Consider the following 19,128-nt stretch of genomic DNA (forward strand, 5'->3'; position numbering starts at 1 on the left):
CACATGTAACAAACATGACAAACTGTAAATTATTTCATGTCCCAGAATGTCCTATAATGAACTTCTGCACACTCTCACTCTTCCCTTCACTGAAAAATGCCATTCTTATCTTCACAAGGCAGGCAAATATCTAAAGTTCCTTTCAAGCTCCAAGAAGGGGCTGGTGCTGTGGCGCAGCGGGTTAACACCTTGGCCTGAATCGCCGGTATCCCATATGAGTGCCGGTTCGAGACCCGGCTGCTCCACTTCTGATCCAGCTCTCTGCTATGGCCTGGGAAAGCAGTAGAAGATGGTCCAAGTCCTTGGGCCCCTGTACCCGTGTGGGAGACCCAGAAGAGGGTCCTGGCTCCTGGCTTCAGATCAGTGCAGCTTCGGCTGTTGCGGCCAATTGGGGAGTGAACCAGCGGAGAGAAGACCCTTCCCTCCCTCCCCTCCTTTCCCCATCCCCCCTTTTCTCTCTCTCTCTCTCCCCCCCTCTCTGTGTAACTCTGACTTTCAAATAAATAAACAAATCTTTAGGATACAAAATATTAAAAAAAAAAAAAGCTCTAAGAAAAACTTTCCTGACAAGATTATCTGGCCTCCTCTAAAATAAATGATTCCCCTGCAAGCTTGAGTTCAACTCCTAATTCCACTGTCTACTTGTTGTTGAAAACTTTAAAAGCTACATTTCCCTTAATCTCAGTTTTCACGTCTATAAAATGAGGATGCCACCAATTTAACATATTTTTTTAAAACTCAACATGGAAAGGGGAGGGTTGCGGGTAGGAGGGAAGTTATGAGGGGGGAAGCCATTGTAATCCAAAAGCTGTACTTTGGAAATTTATATTCATTAAATAAAAGTTAAAAAACAAAACTCAACATGTCTAACATGTTTAATAGTGCGCTGCATACAATTTGTCTTTAGTATCTTCCAGAAATCACGCATCCAATCAATCATCAAGTCCTGACAATTTCTATCCCTGATTCCTTTCATGCATTATCCTACAACTACCCTAGATATTTTATTTGCCTTTTATCTAGATAACACAACAACATGCTAACGTGTGAGCTAACCACCAACTTATGTGGTTCTCAACCTTAATTTCATAATGAAATAACCTGGAGAACTTTAAAAGGTACTGGTATCTGCATCATACTCTCTGAGATTCTAACTCAATTGAACAGAGGTGTAGCTTTACCTTACCAATCCCAAAAAGACAATACTATACGTTTTCTCTGATCTGTGGTAAATGAGTACCAAAATGTAATGTATGGGAGTGAAATTCACATTTTGATTTGATGATTGTTTATATCCCTTGTCTCTAGGGTTAAAGAACAGTGGGTTTTTTCTTACTATTTGTTGAACTCTTTATTTAATGTAGAGTCAATCTTATGAATATAAAGTAAACTGAAAGTAGATTATTGTAAAAGAGGGAATAAGACAGGGAGGAGAAAGAAGGGTGGGAACATGGGAGGGAGGGAAGGTAGAATAAGTATCACTATGTTCCTAAATCTGTACATATGAATTACATAAAATTTGTTTATTTTAAATAAAACAATTTTCTAAAGATTTCTTTTAAACCTTCCAAATAAGTCTAATGTTCAGTTGGTTACCCCTTCAATATTCGACAGTTCTTCCAAGATAATTTTCATAATCCACAGATCTGATCAGGTTGGTTCCCTGAGTTAAACACACACACACATACACACGTTCCCCCCCCCCAAATTATTTGACACGACCCTGAAAACAAAAATCCTAAAGAGTAAAAGTGTGTTCAAAGTCTTGTATATTCTTATTCCAACACAGGTAAGATACAGCACAGGAAAGTGAGGAAAGCTTGGCCCCTGGAGCCAGAACACATTTCAGTTCTCCTTATTAGTTCTGTGACTCTGAGCAAATTACTTATCTTTCTATGACCTCATCTATAACTGGAGGTAATTATATCTATCTTATAGGTTGCTTTGATGATTAAAGCAGTTTATTTGCAATGCACTTGGAATAGTTTCTGATACATGGCAGAAATTTAATAAACATTAGCTTTTTATTCATCTCTGCTAGTTTTACTTTCTACTAATTCCTCTAATGCAGCAAGCAGTATTTCCTGAAACCTAAAATCTACTCTGAACACAACATGGGCATGAACCTAGCAAGGTACTACGTGCATAGAATGTGCTCAATGAAGTAGGATGTTATAAGTCCATAAGTATTTTACTAAACTTAAATTGTACATGTATATGCGTACTTGTATGTACTTGTATGTACTATGTATACTTGTACGTATACATATGTATATGTATATAAACTGATTCCCTATCTCAAGCTTGTTCTTAGTCCTTTGCTATAGTGTTCACCATATTATATTCAAGATGTTTTCTGAAGAAGTCATACAAGGATATTTCAAAAAGTTCATGGGAACAATGAATTTTAAAGTATGAGTTTATTTGGAGACAAAAACAGCTTTGAAAATACTTCTGTCACAATATAAATTTTTCACTTATTATGAAAAAATCTGCATTCTACAGAGAACACAAAACGAATCAGAAAGAAATCAACTGCTATTACAAGTGAAAACTGAATTACAAGTGAAGTAATCCCCATCCCCCAAGTCCCCATCCCATCCCTAGAAATAAATAAGTGGGGAACAACCTTAGAACAGACAGTGGATTACCACTGATGGAGGGAAGGCCAGGGGACAGGGGGTGCCACTATCTTTCTGTACTTTTTATTCTCTTTATTAATGCCCTAGAAGATCATTGCCCACCTACTAGCACAGAACTTGATTTAATACAGCCAGGTATTAAACACAGTTATAAACACTTTTGTTTTAAAATTATGCATGTGTCCTGTTGCAGTTTGTGCCTAACAACAAGGTACAAAGAGGCTGACCACTGCCCTTTCCACTAAATGAGCTAAATAATTACAACTAAGGAGGCAGCTTGTGGGAAAGAACTGTGCGCAGAGAGGAAAAATAAACAGAATACATATATAAGAGAAAAATGAACAATAGTGAAGACATAATTTTAACAAAACAGATTCTCTACCCTAAGGCATATATATTTCCTAGATTAATCAAAATGGTCAAAAACTAGATCCTGGGCTCTTACTTTTTACCTATTACGTTACTAGATAAGACGATTAACATTCTCAAGAGAATGCTAATTCTCTACCCTAAGACATATATATCCTAGATTAACCAAAACGGTCAAAAACTAGTTCCTGGGCTCCTACTTTTTATCTATTACATTATTAGATAAGACAGTTAACATTTCAAGAGAGTGTAATTTCCTAGAGAATATAAGCTCAGGAATAAAAGTATCCTAAGAAGCCCAAGTGCTGTAAAAGACAAAAAAACTGAGCAATTTTAGTCAAAAGAGAGAAAATTAGAAAGTCAACCTCATCAGGAACCAAATAAACATGCTCAAAAAGATATGAAAGGGTAATATAAAACTGAAGCATGAACAAGCAATGAAATAAAATAGCTGATAATACTGAGTATGACCTTATAGTAAATTCAAATGTAGCAGGATTAAACAATACAATACATATGATCCAATAATAAAGTAATGAACTAGAAAAATATTCAAGTAATTCAACAGAAAGCACGAGGAAAGAAAGAAAATATAGGAGATGAGCAATATGAGGGAAAGCAAAAGTACTACATTCAAAAAATAGGTGAACCAAAAGGAAGATATGGTGGACTTTCAAAATAACAGAATATTAAATTTTAAAGAATTCTGAAAACCTACACAAAAATGGATAAATTGCTAGAAAAATACAAAACACTATAAAGATTTCCTAACTCTCATGCTCAGATACACATACATAAAATTGCAAGTTCAGCTGGTCACATAAGGATAGAAAGAAAAAAAGTAGGCCCCCACATTGCTAAGGGCCCTATCATTTCTTTCTTCTACTCCTTTTTCCCTCATTACTCTCTGAATTTCACTTTTCATATCAGGGTATTTCTTAAAGTATTACTTTTATAAGGTTTAGATAGCAAATCTCAAACTTTTGGGTCTCAGATTCTTTATATTCTTAAGAATTACTGACTTGTTGTTTATGATTATACCAAGCAATACTTTCTGTATTAGAATTTTTAAATGAGAAACTAACTACCCAGTCAAGTGATCAAGATAAGCAGCAAAAGTAGTAAGGTATGCTGACAGTATATATGGAACAGGCGACGAAGGTAAATGGCAAAAGTGATAAGATGAGAACATGCACCCTTGATATATAAGGAAAATGACAACTTCCTTCTGTGATCTTCCTCCCCAAAATGCATTAAGTCCAGTCTAATCCTGAGACAAAATATCAGACAAAACCAGGTGAGGGATATTGTGTAAAATACTTAACCAGTATCCCTCAAAACTGTTAAGGTTCATCAAGCACAAGAGAAATCTGACAAACTGTCATAGCCAAGAACAGCCTAAGGAATGTGATGACTAAATTATTCAAGAGGCTTCCACAGCCTTGGCAGTTCATGGCAAGAGCCTTGGGTGATAACTGACATCATACATAAGAGTGCTAATGGTTAAATTAACAGCAGTCACTGTGCACTTACTTCCCAAGCAAGACCTCTGTCCTCAATGAGCTGTATTTTGAGAATTAACTTAAAAACTTGTTCTCATTGTGTGTGTGTGTGTGTGTGTGTGTGTGTGTGTGTGTGAACTGTTGAAATCTTTACTCCTATAGAGTTGGTCTTCTGTGTATAAAGTTAATTGAAAATGAATGTTAATAGAGAATGGGACTGGGAATGGGAGAGGGAGCAGCAGGTGGGGTGGGAGGGTGGGTATGGTGGGAAGAATCACTGTATTCTTAAAGTTGTACTTATGAAATTTGCACTCATTAAATAAAACGTTTCTTTGGGAAAAACAATAAACAAACAAATAAAACTGAGCATAAATCTGAGTAAATCTAATTCCAAAAACCAATTTGTAAGAATTATCAAGAATTGAGAAACACAGTAGACAACAGGCAGAAAAACAGTCATACAAAAAGGAACTCTGCAAAAATAAAATAAAATAAAAACTGTCTTCTTTCTTCAATATATTGAAAAGGAAAAATTAAAAACATATGGGGATGATTCATATAAGGTTCATAAAGATTTATATTGACACACCAACCAGTCCCAACACGATGACCTATTATAAAGAGAATATTTATACATAATCAAGAAATTTTAAGTTTTGAATAATTATTTTATTATGTACATAGTCATAAATTTTTGAGGGATGATAGTGTATTTAGGTCTAAACTTTGAAAGAAAAACATTTGTATTCTAAATACACATACTAAAATACTTATGAATGAGATGGTATCTGAGATTTGCTTAAAAAAATGGGCTGGGAGAGTAAGCATACAGATGAAACAAGACTGACCAAAGTTGATAATTGTTGTAGATGGCTAAGGGATTCATCAGAGTATATTATACTATGTCATCTATTTTTTCTATATTTGAAATTTTCCATAATAAAAAGTTCAGGAAAAATAATAATTTCTACATCTTTTAATGTGTGATTAATATAAACTTTGATAGCTCTACAGCTGTACAGATTAACTGTTCCCAACTCCAAGTTCTATCAACATGAAAGAATAAATATGTAAGTAGTAAATTGATGACTAAACTTTCTACCGTTATTTTATAACCTTACAAAAGGAGACCTCTGCAAGCTAAGAATTTTCATAATTTAGGACTTCAATGTAGCTGGTGAGAGGCACCATTAGACTACGGATTTGGATTATCAGCAGCAGGACCTATTTCCAATAGACTAGATTGCTGCAAAGATTATTATTAACTCATGGAGGCAGAATAATGATCTCCCAAAGATGTCTATACATTTGAATCCCTGGAAACTGAATGCCACCTTGCATAGTGAAAAGGACTATGCTGAAGTGATTAGATTAATGATCTAGAAAGGACGGTTGTCCAATTATCTGAGTGGATTATCTAAGTGGGGCCAATGTAATAAGGATCCTCATATGAGAGAGACAAGAGGGCAAAGTGAGTAAGAGGATGCATGACAACAAAAGCCAGAGACTGAAATGATGCAAGGAAGGGACTCATGCCAAAGGAATGACTACAACCTATAAAGACACTGATGAAGGCAAGGAAATGGATTCTCTCAGATAATAAATTTATGTTGTCTTATGCTGTTCAATTTATGGCATTTTTACAGGAGAAACAGGAAACTAGTGCAATGACCAATGCTGAAATTCAACAAAACACCACTGTGCAAGAATACTTTGAGATTAATTGGCACATGGATAATTTATAATTGGCCTTCAATGCATGTGTCTTAGAGGGTAATTACTAGGAAATAAAACAAAAAATACTGTTACAAATGTACTCCTACTAATAGCACAGAATATATGAAAAAACAACAATAATGTGGCAGCTAAAATGATGGTTTTAACAAGAGAACAAAATTGACAAGAGAACAAAATTAGCAATAGTTAAACACTGACTCACGCAAAATAATGAGTATATTTCAACAAGTTTGTGGAAAATATAATCAAAGTTAATTTTATTTCGATGCAAGCAAAAGTTTGATAGTTTTTCCATAAATCCCATTTTCCATGAACTTTTGAAATACTCCATACTTGATGTACCAAAAATTCATAAACTCACATTAATTCTCATGTATATATAATACTGCCAAATGTTACAGATAGTCACATCTCTTAAAATATCACTTACACCTTTCAGGAAACTCTAATAACATATCAATTTTACTTCTTAAAATCTTTTTATTTATTTACTTCATTTTATTCAAAAGGCAGAGAGACAGAGAGATTATCCATCTGCTAGTTCACTCCCCAGATGCCCACAGTAGCCAAGGCTGGGCCAGGCCGAGAGCCAGGACCCTGGAATTCCATCTGGGTCACCCACATGGACGGCAACGATCCAAGTACTTGAGCCATCATTTGCTGCTTCCCAGGATGGAAATTAGTAGGAAGCTATGTCAACAGCAGAGGAGCTGGAATGAAGCACTCCAATATAGGGTGTGACCACACCCCACCACATCAAATGTCCTGCCCCAGTTTTGGTTTATGATCAACAAATCTAGGTAACCATGAATAATCCACCTGTGAAATATGTAAAAAAACAAAGTTTCAGGAAACTGGATTATCTCTAGATTGATCAGGGAGATACTTACTGTCTACATCTTAAGAACTGCTTAAGTAAACCATCTTTGCAGTTCCTTCCACTTGAGAAAGGCTTTGATGCAAAGGACCAAATAAAATATGTTCCCTTATACAAATTTTTAAAATTAAAAAAAAAAAAAAAACCAAAGTACCAAACATGAATTATAATCTTAAAGATTTCTTCAATTGACAGCCCACTATATTTACTAAAAAGATAGGTTAATATATATTCTAAAACTTGTCATTTATATAATTTATATAATTAATTTTAATATAATAAAATACCTTACTCTAATAAAATTTACATAGAGCAGTTTCCTCTGGTAATAGAAATAATAATTCAAATGACTTTACTTAAAATTATGAACATATTTAAATTTTTAATTAAGAATATTTCACTTCTTTGGTCTACCTTAATCTACTTAAAACAATTTACTCAAATCTTTCAAAGCAAGCATTTCAAGCTATACATTTTATTGCCTCTCATCTAAGACAAATAACATTACCACAGAAATAGAACTATGTGCAAGTAGAATAATGAATAAGCAAGTGATTTTTGCTTTTTTAAAAAAGAGCAAAATAGAAGAAGAAAATTAATGAACACTAAAGTCAGATTTGGTCCAAGTTTTTTGGACCTCACACAAAGACTACTATAATATGGGCTCATAATATCTTTACTTTTCACTCCTCCAAATCATTTCATAATCTACTACCAGATTCATCTTAATCACTTACATAAATCTCTTCAATGACATATCATTACCTACAGAACAAAGTCCAAAATCCCTGGTCTTGCAGTCAAAGTCTTCCATAAATTTGGTCATTATATGCCACATCAATCATTAGTCCTGTAAACACCACTGTCTTCTAACTTACTCAATTTTTCTACTCATTTTATTCTGAATAAACTTGAAGCAATTAATTCCCCATTTAGCTTTGTCTCCTGCTATCCTAACCAAACTGAAATGCTCTCCTTGCTCATCCTCAACCTTACCATCCATACTTACATGTGCTATTCAAAGTTTATGTTCTCTCAAGACAGCTTCTCTAACTACTCCAATGTAAAACCACTCAATCTTTAAAAGCCTGTCTTGATTTCTGATTATCTATTTTGAAGAGAAAGCTTAATGTTAATAGCTATATTAACAGTAACAGTTAACAGCTTTCCTTTAACAGATGTTTATAGCATGTATAGAATTAAAAGCTTTACATATTTTCTTAATTATTACTCAAAACTACTCCAGGAGGTAGATAATACAATTATCTTTTTTAAAAAAGATATAGAACCTGGAAACTTGGACCATTTAATTAGCTACCAAGCCACACACGAATGTGTAGCTAAGTATCTTACAGAGCCTATTTTCTTACCCACCTCTCCCAGATCTAAAGAGTAACTAAGCTAGGCCATGCAGTTCAAAGGTGATATTTTATAAATAGCTAACTCAAAAGTAGACCTCAACGTTAGTTTCAAATGCAAAACATTTCAGTAATTCACAATGAAATCATTGGTGTTATTTTCTCCAAAATGAGCTATAATATTTCACAGAAACTCAAAGAACAAGAAAGAAAATTTTTCCCACTACTTTTTAAACAATTTTGTTCTCAGTATCAACAGATATTAGAACAAAAAACACTTAAAACATTATTAATTATGCCCAGGGATCTAGCACAGAATTTAATACTATCAATTTAGATACATTCTTCTAAAGGAACTATAAATTTAAGCAATTCTAGGCATGGAGCCAATATCTTAGTGGCTTAGTATTCAGAACCAGACAGACCTCAGTTCCACTTACGCTGTAAGATCTTAGAGAATATAATTAACCTCTCTGGACCTATTTCCCTATTTAATAAAATGAGAATAAACAAATAATTACCTTTAATGGCTGTTAGGAGGACAATCTAACAAAGTAAACACTTAGAAAATAGCAACTGTTGTTATTACTGACATTTTTATTGGCACTAGAAGATGTTAAATATTTCAGCTATAAAAATTTTAAGAAAGTCCTTTAAAAAGACAATATTTATGACAGCATATTCTCAAGACAAGTTATATTCTTAACTTTTTTTGAAATTATAGCAAAAGTAAAATAACCTACCATCAGATTTCCATTTATAATCACTGTGACAACGTCTTAAAATGCCAAGTAACTGCTATATCCATTTCATTCTCTAACCAGTTATCATTTTAAAGTTTAACTTTTCTGAAAACTTAAGAAACAAAAACAAGTCTGAGCCAAGAATCCAAGAAAGATGGGGACCAAGTTAATACAAGCCAGCAAAGTTGCATTCTTCTATCAATCATTAGATTTTTCTTACACTGTAGCCTGAACAAAGAACATTTACCAGGTCACACACTAATGTGTAGCTAAATATCTTACAGAGCCTATTTTCTTACCCACCAAAGACAAGTTATAATCTTAACTTTTTTTGAAATTATAGCAAAAGTAAAATAACCTACCATCAGTTTTCTAAATTAAAATTTACAAACACTTCAATATAATGATGATTCTCAACTCCACAGCAATAAAAAAGAAAAGTTGGCCTCCACTTAGTTCCAATAATATAAATTTGTCAAAGAAGTTACTACCTAGCAAATGAGAAAGCTACCAGCACCCTAATTTCACTTAACACTTGACTTTAAATAACCACAATAAAGTTTCTATAAATCAATACTTAATGGAATCACTAAAATGCAACAGGAGAAATGAAAATGAAATTACCCTGGAGCAAAAATCTATTTGTACAGAGCTAAATCATCATTTAATCTACCTTCCATGTGACTTTTTAAAAATTTATTAGATGAAGTACACTTTACTTCCTACCCTTACTTATTTGTTTTAATTTCAGAATTCAATCACAATCACTGAACAGCAAGGTTTATTAAACCTATCTGGAAAGAATATATAGACAACTGCTCTTAATTCCTATTTTAACTGTTTTATTCCCACTACCTGTTAATAGCTGCCCATGATTAGAAATTTGGAGGCATTTAATTTTCACAACTCTTAACATTTTTTTATTTCACTAAAGATTAGTTTTCTACAGAAAACAGACACAAATTATTATATAAGTGGGAAGATACTATATGTTTGGGAGGATATGGAAAACAGGAGAAGGAAATGAAGCAGAAAATTGACTGGTTGTTTACCAGTAAGCTTTAAACTACCTGTAATTCTCATATCAATAGAGGAGTTAAAATGCTATTCTAAATATTTTTTAAAAGTTTATTTTATATATTTTGATAAGAGATATTATATCAAACACTTTAATGCTGTAGAAGAGAGTATCTTATTATGCTATATTTGAACTACTCACCGAAGTTCGGTCAGTTTCGCCATCTGCCAAACCTGCCTCCATAATGAGAGATTTATGCTGTACTTTCCTTTAATGTTTAGCCATCCTATAAGTCTGGAAATCCTAGAAGAAAAAAAATCATTTGTATTAGGACAGACGTAATATAGAAAACAAAGCACTAAGTATACTAGGAAACAGGAATCATTTTAGTTTGAGGTTACTGAGAAATCCAATACAAGGGCAAAAAAAAAATGAATTTTGAAAATGGATTTGAAGAATGGTAGAGATTCAGAGAAAAATGAAACAGAAAAAACATTCCAAACAAAGAGGAACAGCATGAATAAGATTAAACATAAGATAATATCGAGATTTGAAAATGCTTATATCAACTTAAAAATAATGACAAAAAATTAATTTTCATTATTACATTGGTGGAAAGTAAGAAGTATGCTAAAACCAAATGTGGGAGATAATGTGGAAAAACAAAGTGTGATAAAAATATAAATCAGGATACTGTTTTTGAAGGAAAATTTCAAATACATATATTTTAAATTCCTAGTTTTTTTTTTTTTTTTTTTCTGGACAAGCAGAATTAGACAGTGAGAGAGAGAGAGAGAGAGAGAGGAAGACAGAGAGAAAGGTCTTCCTTCCGTTGGTTCACCCCCCAAGTGGCTGCCATGGCCAGCGCACTACACTGATAGAAGCCAGGAGCCAGCTGCTTCTGGTCTCCCATGAGGGTGCAGGGCCCAAGGACCTGGGCCATCCTCCACTGTACTCCCAGGCCACAGCAGAGAGCCGGACTGGAAGAGGAGCAACCAAGACAGAATCTGGCACCCCAACCGGGACTAGAATCCGGGGTGCTGGCGCCACAGGTGGAGGATTAGCCTAGTGAGCCGCGGCACCAGCTAAATTCCTAGTTTTAACACAAGTAATTTTCCCACAGACATACCCACACAATTCACAGCCACATAAAAACATCCAACAAAATAATAAATATGAGAAAAACTAGAAACATGTCAGGAGCTTACTTAAACTATATTACATACATAAAATGGAATATCATGCATAAAATGGAATATCATGGTTCACTCCCCAGATGGCCATAACGGCCGGAGCTGCGCTGATCTGAAGCGAGGAGCCAGGTGCTTTGTCCTGGTCTCCCATGTGGGTTCAGGGACCCAAGGACTTGGGCCATCTTCCACTGCTTTCCCAGGCCATAGCAGAAAGCTGGACTGGAAGAGGGGAGGCCAGGACTAGAACCGGCGCCCATATGGGATGCGGGCATTGCAGGCGGAGGATTAACATACTGCGCCATGGAGCCAGCTCTTGTATTTTTCAATTTCTACCATGAATAGTTATTAGTTTAATATTTTATTCTGAAAAGTCTTAGAAGTATGCTTATATCATGTATCTTTTTCTTCTGAGCTTAACAAAACTAACAACCATAACACCTTAAGTCCCACAGTAATCACTGTATATGTACTCAGAGGTCTCCAATAATCTCTCTAGGTATTCTTAATTAAACAGCTACCAAAATCAAAATCAACGAATCAGTAGATTTTAGTAAATTTTTCGGAGTTCTAAAAACACTTTCTTGTTTCTGCAAGAAGAAAATGCTACGCTAGTGAAGAGATTTAAATATTTAATAGTGGACTTCAGGGCCAGTGCCGCTGCTCACTAGGCTAATCCTCCGCCTGCGGCACCGGCACCCCGGGTTCTAGTCCCGGTTGGGGCGCTGGATTCTGTCCTGGTTGCTCCTCTTCCAGTCCAGCTCTCTGCTGTGGCCCAGGAAGGCAGTGGAGGATGGCCCAAGTGCTTGGGCCCTGCACCCACATGGAAAACCAGGAGGAGGTACCTGGCTTCTGGCTTCGGATTGGCGCAGTGTGCCGGCCATAGCGGCCATTTGGGGGGTGAACCAACAATGGAAGACCTTTCTCTCTGTCTCTCTCTCTCTCTCTCTAACTCTGCCTGTCAAAAAAAAAAAAAAAAATAGTGGACTTCGGAGGGTGAGCTTTCAGTTTCTTTGACATAACCAGTAAGATTAGCTTAGGAGAAAGTGCACAGTATAGAAGGCTGTTACTGTCAAATGACATTTTAAAATATAGAACTATAACCAATGAACACCAAAATATTATGTAAGTCTGACAGTATATTTCTATTCTCTAACACTTTGAGAAATCATTCATAAGGGCAAAGGACAATTACATCTACCATAGTTTTTTTTGAAGATTTATTTATTTATTTGAAAGTCAGAGTTACACAGAAAAAGAAGAGGCAGAGAGAGAGAGCAAAAAAAAAGGAAAAAGGTCTTCCATCCACTGGTTCATTCCCCAACTGGCCGCAATAGCTGGAGCTGTGCTGATCCGAAGCCAGGAGCCAGGAGCTTCTTCTGGGTCTCCCAAATGGGTGCAAGGGCCCAAGGACTTGGGCCACCTTCCACTGCTTTTCCAGGACATAGCAGAGAGTTGGATTGGAAGTGGAGCAGCCAGTCTCGAACCTGCGCCCATATGGGATGCCGGTGCTTCAGGCCAGGGCATTAACCTGCTGCGCCACAGTGCCAGCCCCAAAACTAGCACTTTCAAATGAAAAATTCTACATACTTTCAGCTTTAAGACTTATCTTGAAATTATGTAAGATCTGGTAACACTGAGCAATGATTAATTAGAGCTATCTATGTAACAAGCATCCACTTTACAATAGGGCAGGTACTCTCCAGTTTATACCTATGTCTCATACAATATCTGCATTTCCATTCTCACTGCATCATTCATTTCTGCTACCTGTCTAGATCATCTAAAGACTTCAGTATTGGCTACTGATTTAAAGTACCCAAATATAATCCTTTTAAAAACAAAGAAATATTCAGCAATATGCATAACTGCTTTGAATTTAGGATTTTCAAGTTCCCATCTGAATTTCTTTATCCGTCACCATATTTTTATAATTAAGTTTTCTACCTATGCTTGAGCTAGTTCTATCTAGTATCTAATGATAATAAGGGCCTACAGTTTATTCATTTCACACTTTCCCAATACCTTTATATGTTATTGCCCTGAATGATTAGAGTTCATGGACTGTAAAGCATAAACCTTCCTTTCAGAACAGCATGCTTAAGATTAAATGGATTTCTTAAAAGGATGGATACCAGAAATAGGAGGCTTCACTTTTACCAATAATCATAAAAACTGATTACCCAGAAGCCATTTATATGAATAGTCTGGAATCATGTTTTATTTAAAATTAGGCAAAGTCACTTAAATGATGCTTGGACTTACTTAGTGAAATAGAAATTGCTGAATAATTCTATTTACTTGGCTACTTCAAAAATGACTTGGGGGGGTGGGGCAGGTATCTGGCCTAGAAGTTAAGGTGCTACTTGGGTACCTGCATCCCGTATTAGAGTGTCTGCGTTTGAGTTCTAGCTCTGCTCCAGATTCCAGCTTCCTGCTTATGTATACCCTGGAAGGCAGCAGGTGATGGCTAGCAGTTGATCCTTGCCATCCATGTGGGAGACCTGGCTTTGGTTTCCAGTTCCTGGCTCCCAGCTTTATTAGCCTGGCCCATCCCCAGACTTTGCAAGCATTTGAGGAGTGAATCAGCAGATGACTTCTCTCTCTCTCTCTCTCTCTCTCTCTCTCTCTCTCTCTCTCTTTCTCACTCTCACACACACACACACATTTTTCAATTAATAAAATGTAATATTTAATTTTTTATCTTTCAGCTTCTAACAGGCATTTGAGTTTATGACCTCAACTTTTGGTAATGAATTTGCTATAAAATGTTTAGTGATTTATAACTATTTCTTGAAAAACTGTGTGTGTGTGTGTGTGTCAATTGTGTACACAGAGACACATAAAGATAACAATGTGCACGTGTGTACACAGTTTATGTTTTCTTGGCTTATTCCAATTTACATTAAAATAAATGTAATGCCTTACTTAACCCTCACTTAGGAAAATATGGATTCTTTCTAACATTATTTTCACTTAATTGAATGATACATTTGTTAATATTTATGCCAGGAGGGGTACAATGGTAGGAAAACTATGGCACATGATCTAAGAACATTTTTACCTTTTTAAAGGGTTGTGAAGAGGAAGAGAGCAGGTAGGAGAAGAATATATGACAGAGATCATACACGGTCCATGAAGTTTGAAATATTTACTCTCCGGTCCTTTGCACTAAAGATAATTGTATCCCATGTGAATGCTTACCAAAGGGTAACCTCAGTAGAGATATTTTAATGATGCAGTGGAAAGCATGATCTGTTTGATAATACCAGTCAGCTTCTTCCTCCACTCAGAGCTGTCATGAACCAATAGACTCATGAACAAAGTGGCCATAGTGGCAAAGATGGAGGTTATGTATGGATTCAGCAATATGGACTTCTACTCAAGCGTGACCTGACTAAAATGGCTGCTTGAGCATTCAAAACTGAGTCCCAGATATATCACCACTGACCACAGTCATTAGCTAGCCACTTGCTGGTGGCCAGAGTGCCCGACTGCTTTCAGCATGGAAAAGGCAGCATTTTGTCCCTGTGGAATAGATACTAGATATAGATTTTCCTTCCTTCCATGCAATGCTTTTGACAAAACTACTATCTGTGGGACTTACAGAATGCCTTATCCATGATTACGTTATTCCATACAACAGTGCTTCTGACTAAAAAACAATCTTCAGAACAAAGAGCAGCAATGCGTTCATTACTCAGGGATTCACTAATCCTGTCATGCTTTCTGCCAACCTCCAGCAACTGTCTTGACAGAACAGAATGGCCTTTTGAAGACTCAACTACGGCACCAAGTAGGTAGCATTGCCTTGTAGGGATGGGGCACAGTTCTCCAGGAGGCTGTATAAGCTCTTTCTCATATGTAGTATGTGATACTGTTTATCCCATAGCCAGGATTTACAGCTATAGGAACCAGAGGGAGGAAATGCAAGAGCTATGCTTTACTATTACTGCAACTGATCCACTAGCAGACGTTTGTTTCCTGTCTCCATAATCATATGCTCTGGTGCTCCAGAGTTCTTAATGCCAAAGATAGAAATTTTGACCAACATATTCAATAATTTCATTAACTGGAAATTTTAACTGCCACTTGACACTTTAGGCTGCCTGTGCCTCTGAATCAATAGGTATTAAAGGGAGCTGAAGTGATGATTGATCTTGATTACTATGAAGAAATTAAGACTGCTATCCAAGATGCAAATAAGGTATCTGGAATACAGGAGATCCCTTAGAGGAACTCTTAGTATTACCACACCCTGTGATTAATGTCAATGAAAAACTGTAGTAACCCAATCCAGACTAATTGCTCAGATTCTTCAAAAATCAAAATTTGAGTCACCCAATCTGGTCAAAGCCACTGCCAACTGAGGTGCTTATTAAGGGTAAAGGGAATACGGAATGTGTAGTGAAAGAAGATCATTTATAGAAATAACCATGTTTTCTATGAGAATACCTTCCTTATTTTGCTATGAATATGTTTGTGTGTATATCAAATCTTTGTTTTCTTCTAATCCACTTTTTATATAGCATAACCATTGTGTTAAGTATTCTTAACTATACAACAGAGTTTTTAAGTTATAGGATAAAACATAAGTGAACGAATCATAGGATCCAAGATGGCTAAACAGAGGGTATAGCCACACCAACTTAAACTGCTCTGTGATATGAAAGGAACAAAGGGAAAACTGTGTTTCCATTGGTCTGAGTGACAGAAATTTTTGGTAAAGATAACACCAACAATTAAGAATCCATGGGATAAGAGGAGACAAGACAGAGACTCTGCTGCAGTCAGCTCTCTGCTGCAGTCAGCTCACAGCACTGCCAGCTGCAGACTGCAAGCCGCCATCCTACCACCTCAAGGTAGGAAGAAACTGTCACATGATCTGCTGCTCAGAGTTTTAGCTGAGAAGGAATTCCATAGCCACCCACTTTTACTTCAGCCTGAAGAGCTGACTGGAATCTGAGCAACTGCGTGGCTCGGAACAGGGAAGCCGCTTTGCTTTCCTTTCCACCTCTCCTCCACCCACACAGAGCACCATGCTCAGCAGAGAAAAGCTGCACAATGTGCCTCTATACTGCTCCTACCATTATCATAGTCAGAGTCAGGGCAATGTGTGGGGCAAAGGCTGATCCCCTGCATTCTGCAACTGTGGGAGCTTTGGGGAGTTAGCTCCAGAGCTACGCTCACACACTCTACACAAGTGAGTGAGATGTGCCTAAGTTTCAGAGTGCAAACAGAACCAGTCCATAAAAAAATCCGCTCCCTAGATCCTTTGCACCCCATGACTATGGGATCCTTGAGCGCTGTGACTGTGGGCACGATAAGGTACAGGGTGTAGCTGGGTCTCTGGGTAATCACTGTGCAGGGTGCCAGAGGCTCAGAGCTCCCTCATTACCTGGGGTGCATCACTGAAGAAGGATCCATTCTCATACTGAGGAATGCACAGATCCTTGGTTCAGTTCATGCAGCAGCGTGGGTGTTAAACACCCATTGTGATCTAAACCTGGGCACTGATCACCTTGGAGAAAGGAGGTGAGGGTATGATTATGCCAACATAGGAGATCATAACCTCCTCCTTCTGATAATAGAGCAGATCGACCATGCCCAGCCTGGGTGTCATGCAGGATACTTGCCCCACTATGGAACGCTGACTAGAGATCCTTGGCCATACTTAGCACACGGCTCTGAGTATTCAGTGAAAGAGCAAACATTCCACTAAGCCACAGAGGCATAGCTCAAAGTTATGATCCATCAGATGAAAAAATCAACAAGGACTTCCACAAAAGCCTTAATATAAATGAAGAAATTCAAGATACAAGAATAAGGCAGTTTACATGATTCCCACAAAGGAACATAAAAACACTTTAATATTAGCATGTGAAGATAAAGAGATGGATGAATGCCTAAAAAGGAATTCAAAAGAATGATCACAGAATTCCTCAGAAACAATGAGAAGCAAATTCAGAGTTAAAGAAATCAATCATTTTTTTTTTAAAAGAAATCAATAATTGACATAGAGGAAAAAATTTCTCATAAGACTGAGATTCTGAAGAGAAATCAAAATGAAATATTACAAATAAAGAATTCAATATGTAAAAAAAAAACCCACAATGGAAAGCCTTAACAATAGAACTGGTAAGACAGAAAAAATAATATCCAAGCAGCTAAAAGACAAATCATGGGAAATAGACCAAAAAGAAGAAAAAATTAGAAAAATTAAAAACAATGTTCAAGATTTATGGGATACTATCAAACAACCCAACATACAAGTCTTAGGTGTTCCTGAAAGACAGAATGGAAGTCAGCACCGCGGCTCACTAGGCTAATCCTTCGCCTCGCGGCGCCGGCACACTGGGTTCTAGTCGCGATCAGGGCGCCGGATTCTGTCCTGGTTGCCCCTCTTCCAGTCCAGCTCTCTGCTGTTGCCTGGGAGTGCAGTGGAGGATGGCCCAAGTGCTTGGGCCCTGCACCCCATGGGAGACCAGGAGAAGCACCTGGCTCCCCGCTTCAGATCAGTGTAATGCGCCGGCCACAGGGCACCGGCCGCAGCGGCCATTGGAGGATGAACCAACGGCAAAAAAGAAGACCTTTCTCTCTGTCTCTCTCTCTCTCTCACTGTCCACTCTGCCTGTCAAAAAAAAAAAAAAAGAGAGACAGACTGGATTAGAAGGTATATTGAGATAATTACAGAAAACTTCCCTCTAAATTAGAGGGAAAAAAGGGACGTCCAAATACACAAGGCAACTAGAACTCCTAATAGACATGACCAGAAAACATTTGTACCACGACATACCATAGTCAAACAAAATCAACAGCAAAATATAAAGAAAAGATCCTAAAATGTGCATGAGCGGAATGCCAGATTACCTTCAGAGAACCTCCAAAGAGACTCACAGCTGATTTCCTATCAGAAACCCTACAGGTTAGGAGAGAATGGAGAGATATAGTCCAAGTCTTACATAAAAACACTGTTAACCCAGAATACCATACCCTGCAAAGCTCTCATGAATGAAGATGAAATAAAGACCTTCCAAAACAAACAGAAATTGAAGGAATCTGTCACCACTTGTCCAGCCCTACAAATGGTACTTAAGGATGTGCTATATACAAAACCACAGAAAGATAATCATCATTATGAATGAATGTGAAGGCAGAAAATCTCCCAGTAAAAGGAAACTCAAAGCAAACAATAGGAATATTTATGGAAAAATGGCAGAGCCAACTTGTTATTTACCAATGGTAACCTTGAGTGTAAATGGCCTAATTTCTCCAACTAGAAGATACAGAATGGTTGAATGGGCCTAAAAATAAAACCCATGTATTTGCTGCCTACAAGAAGCACACCTCACCAACAAAGATACACACAGACTGAAAGGATGGAAAAAGATATTCCATGTTAACAGAAAACAAAAGCAAGCAGCTGTACTTATCCTAATATCAGACAAAATGCACTTTAACACAAAAACTGTTAGGAGAGACAAAGAAGAGAATTATGTAACGATGAAGGGATCAATTCAACAGGAAGATGAGACTATAATAAATGCATATTCAGTCAATGCCAGGGCACCTGGTTATTTAAAACAAATGTAAATGGATCTGAAGTGAGACATAGACTCCAATACAATAGTAATGAAAGACATTAACACTGCAATTTCATCAATGGATAAATCAATGAGACAGAAAATCAAT

General features: G+C 36.8%; 1 protein-coding gene across 26 annotated transcripts in view; it reads right to left on the reverse strand.

Moving 5' to 3' along the window:
• Positions 1-19,128, reverse strand: part of OSBPL8 (oxysterol binding protein like 8) — a 198,241-nt gene that overhangs the window by 122,286 nt on the left and 56,827 nt on the right. For all 26 annotated transcript variants that reach the window (XR_016216184.1, XR_016216183.1, XR_016216182.1 and 23 more), the window contains one exon: positions 10,448-10,549. Coding sequence is in view for 3 of the 26 variants with exons in the window: in XM_051846454.3 (XP_051702414.1) it covers positions 10,448-10,489 (42 nt within the window). In the remaining 23 variants the exon portion in view is untranslated. The remainder of the gene's footprint in view (positions 1-10,447; positions 10,550-19,128) is intronic.

This window comes from Oryctolagus cuniculus, chromosome 11 (assembly GCF_051225735.1).
Source record: "Oryctolagus cuniculus isolate XC-2025 breed Fujian yellow rabbit chromosome 11, ASM5122573v1, whole genome shotgun sequence".
In the NCBI taxonomy this organism is placed as follows: Eukaryota; Metazoa; Chordata; class Mammalia; order Lagomorpha; family Leporidae; genus Oryctolagus; species Oryctolagus cuniculus.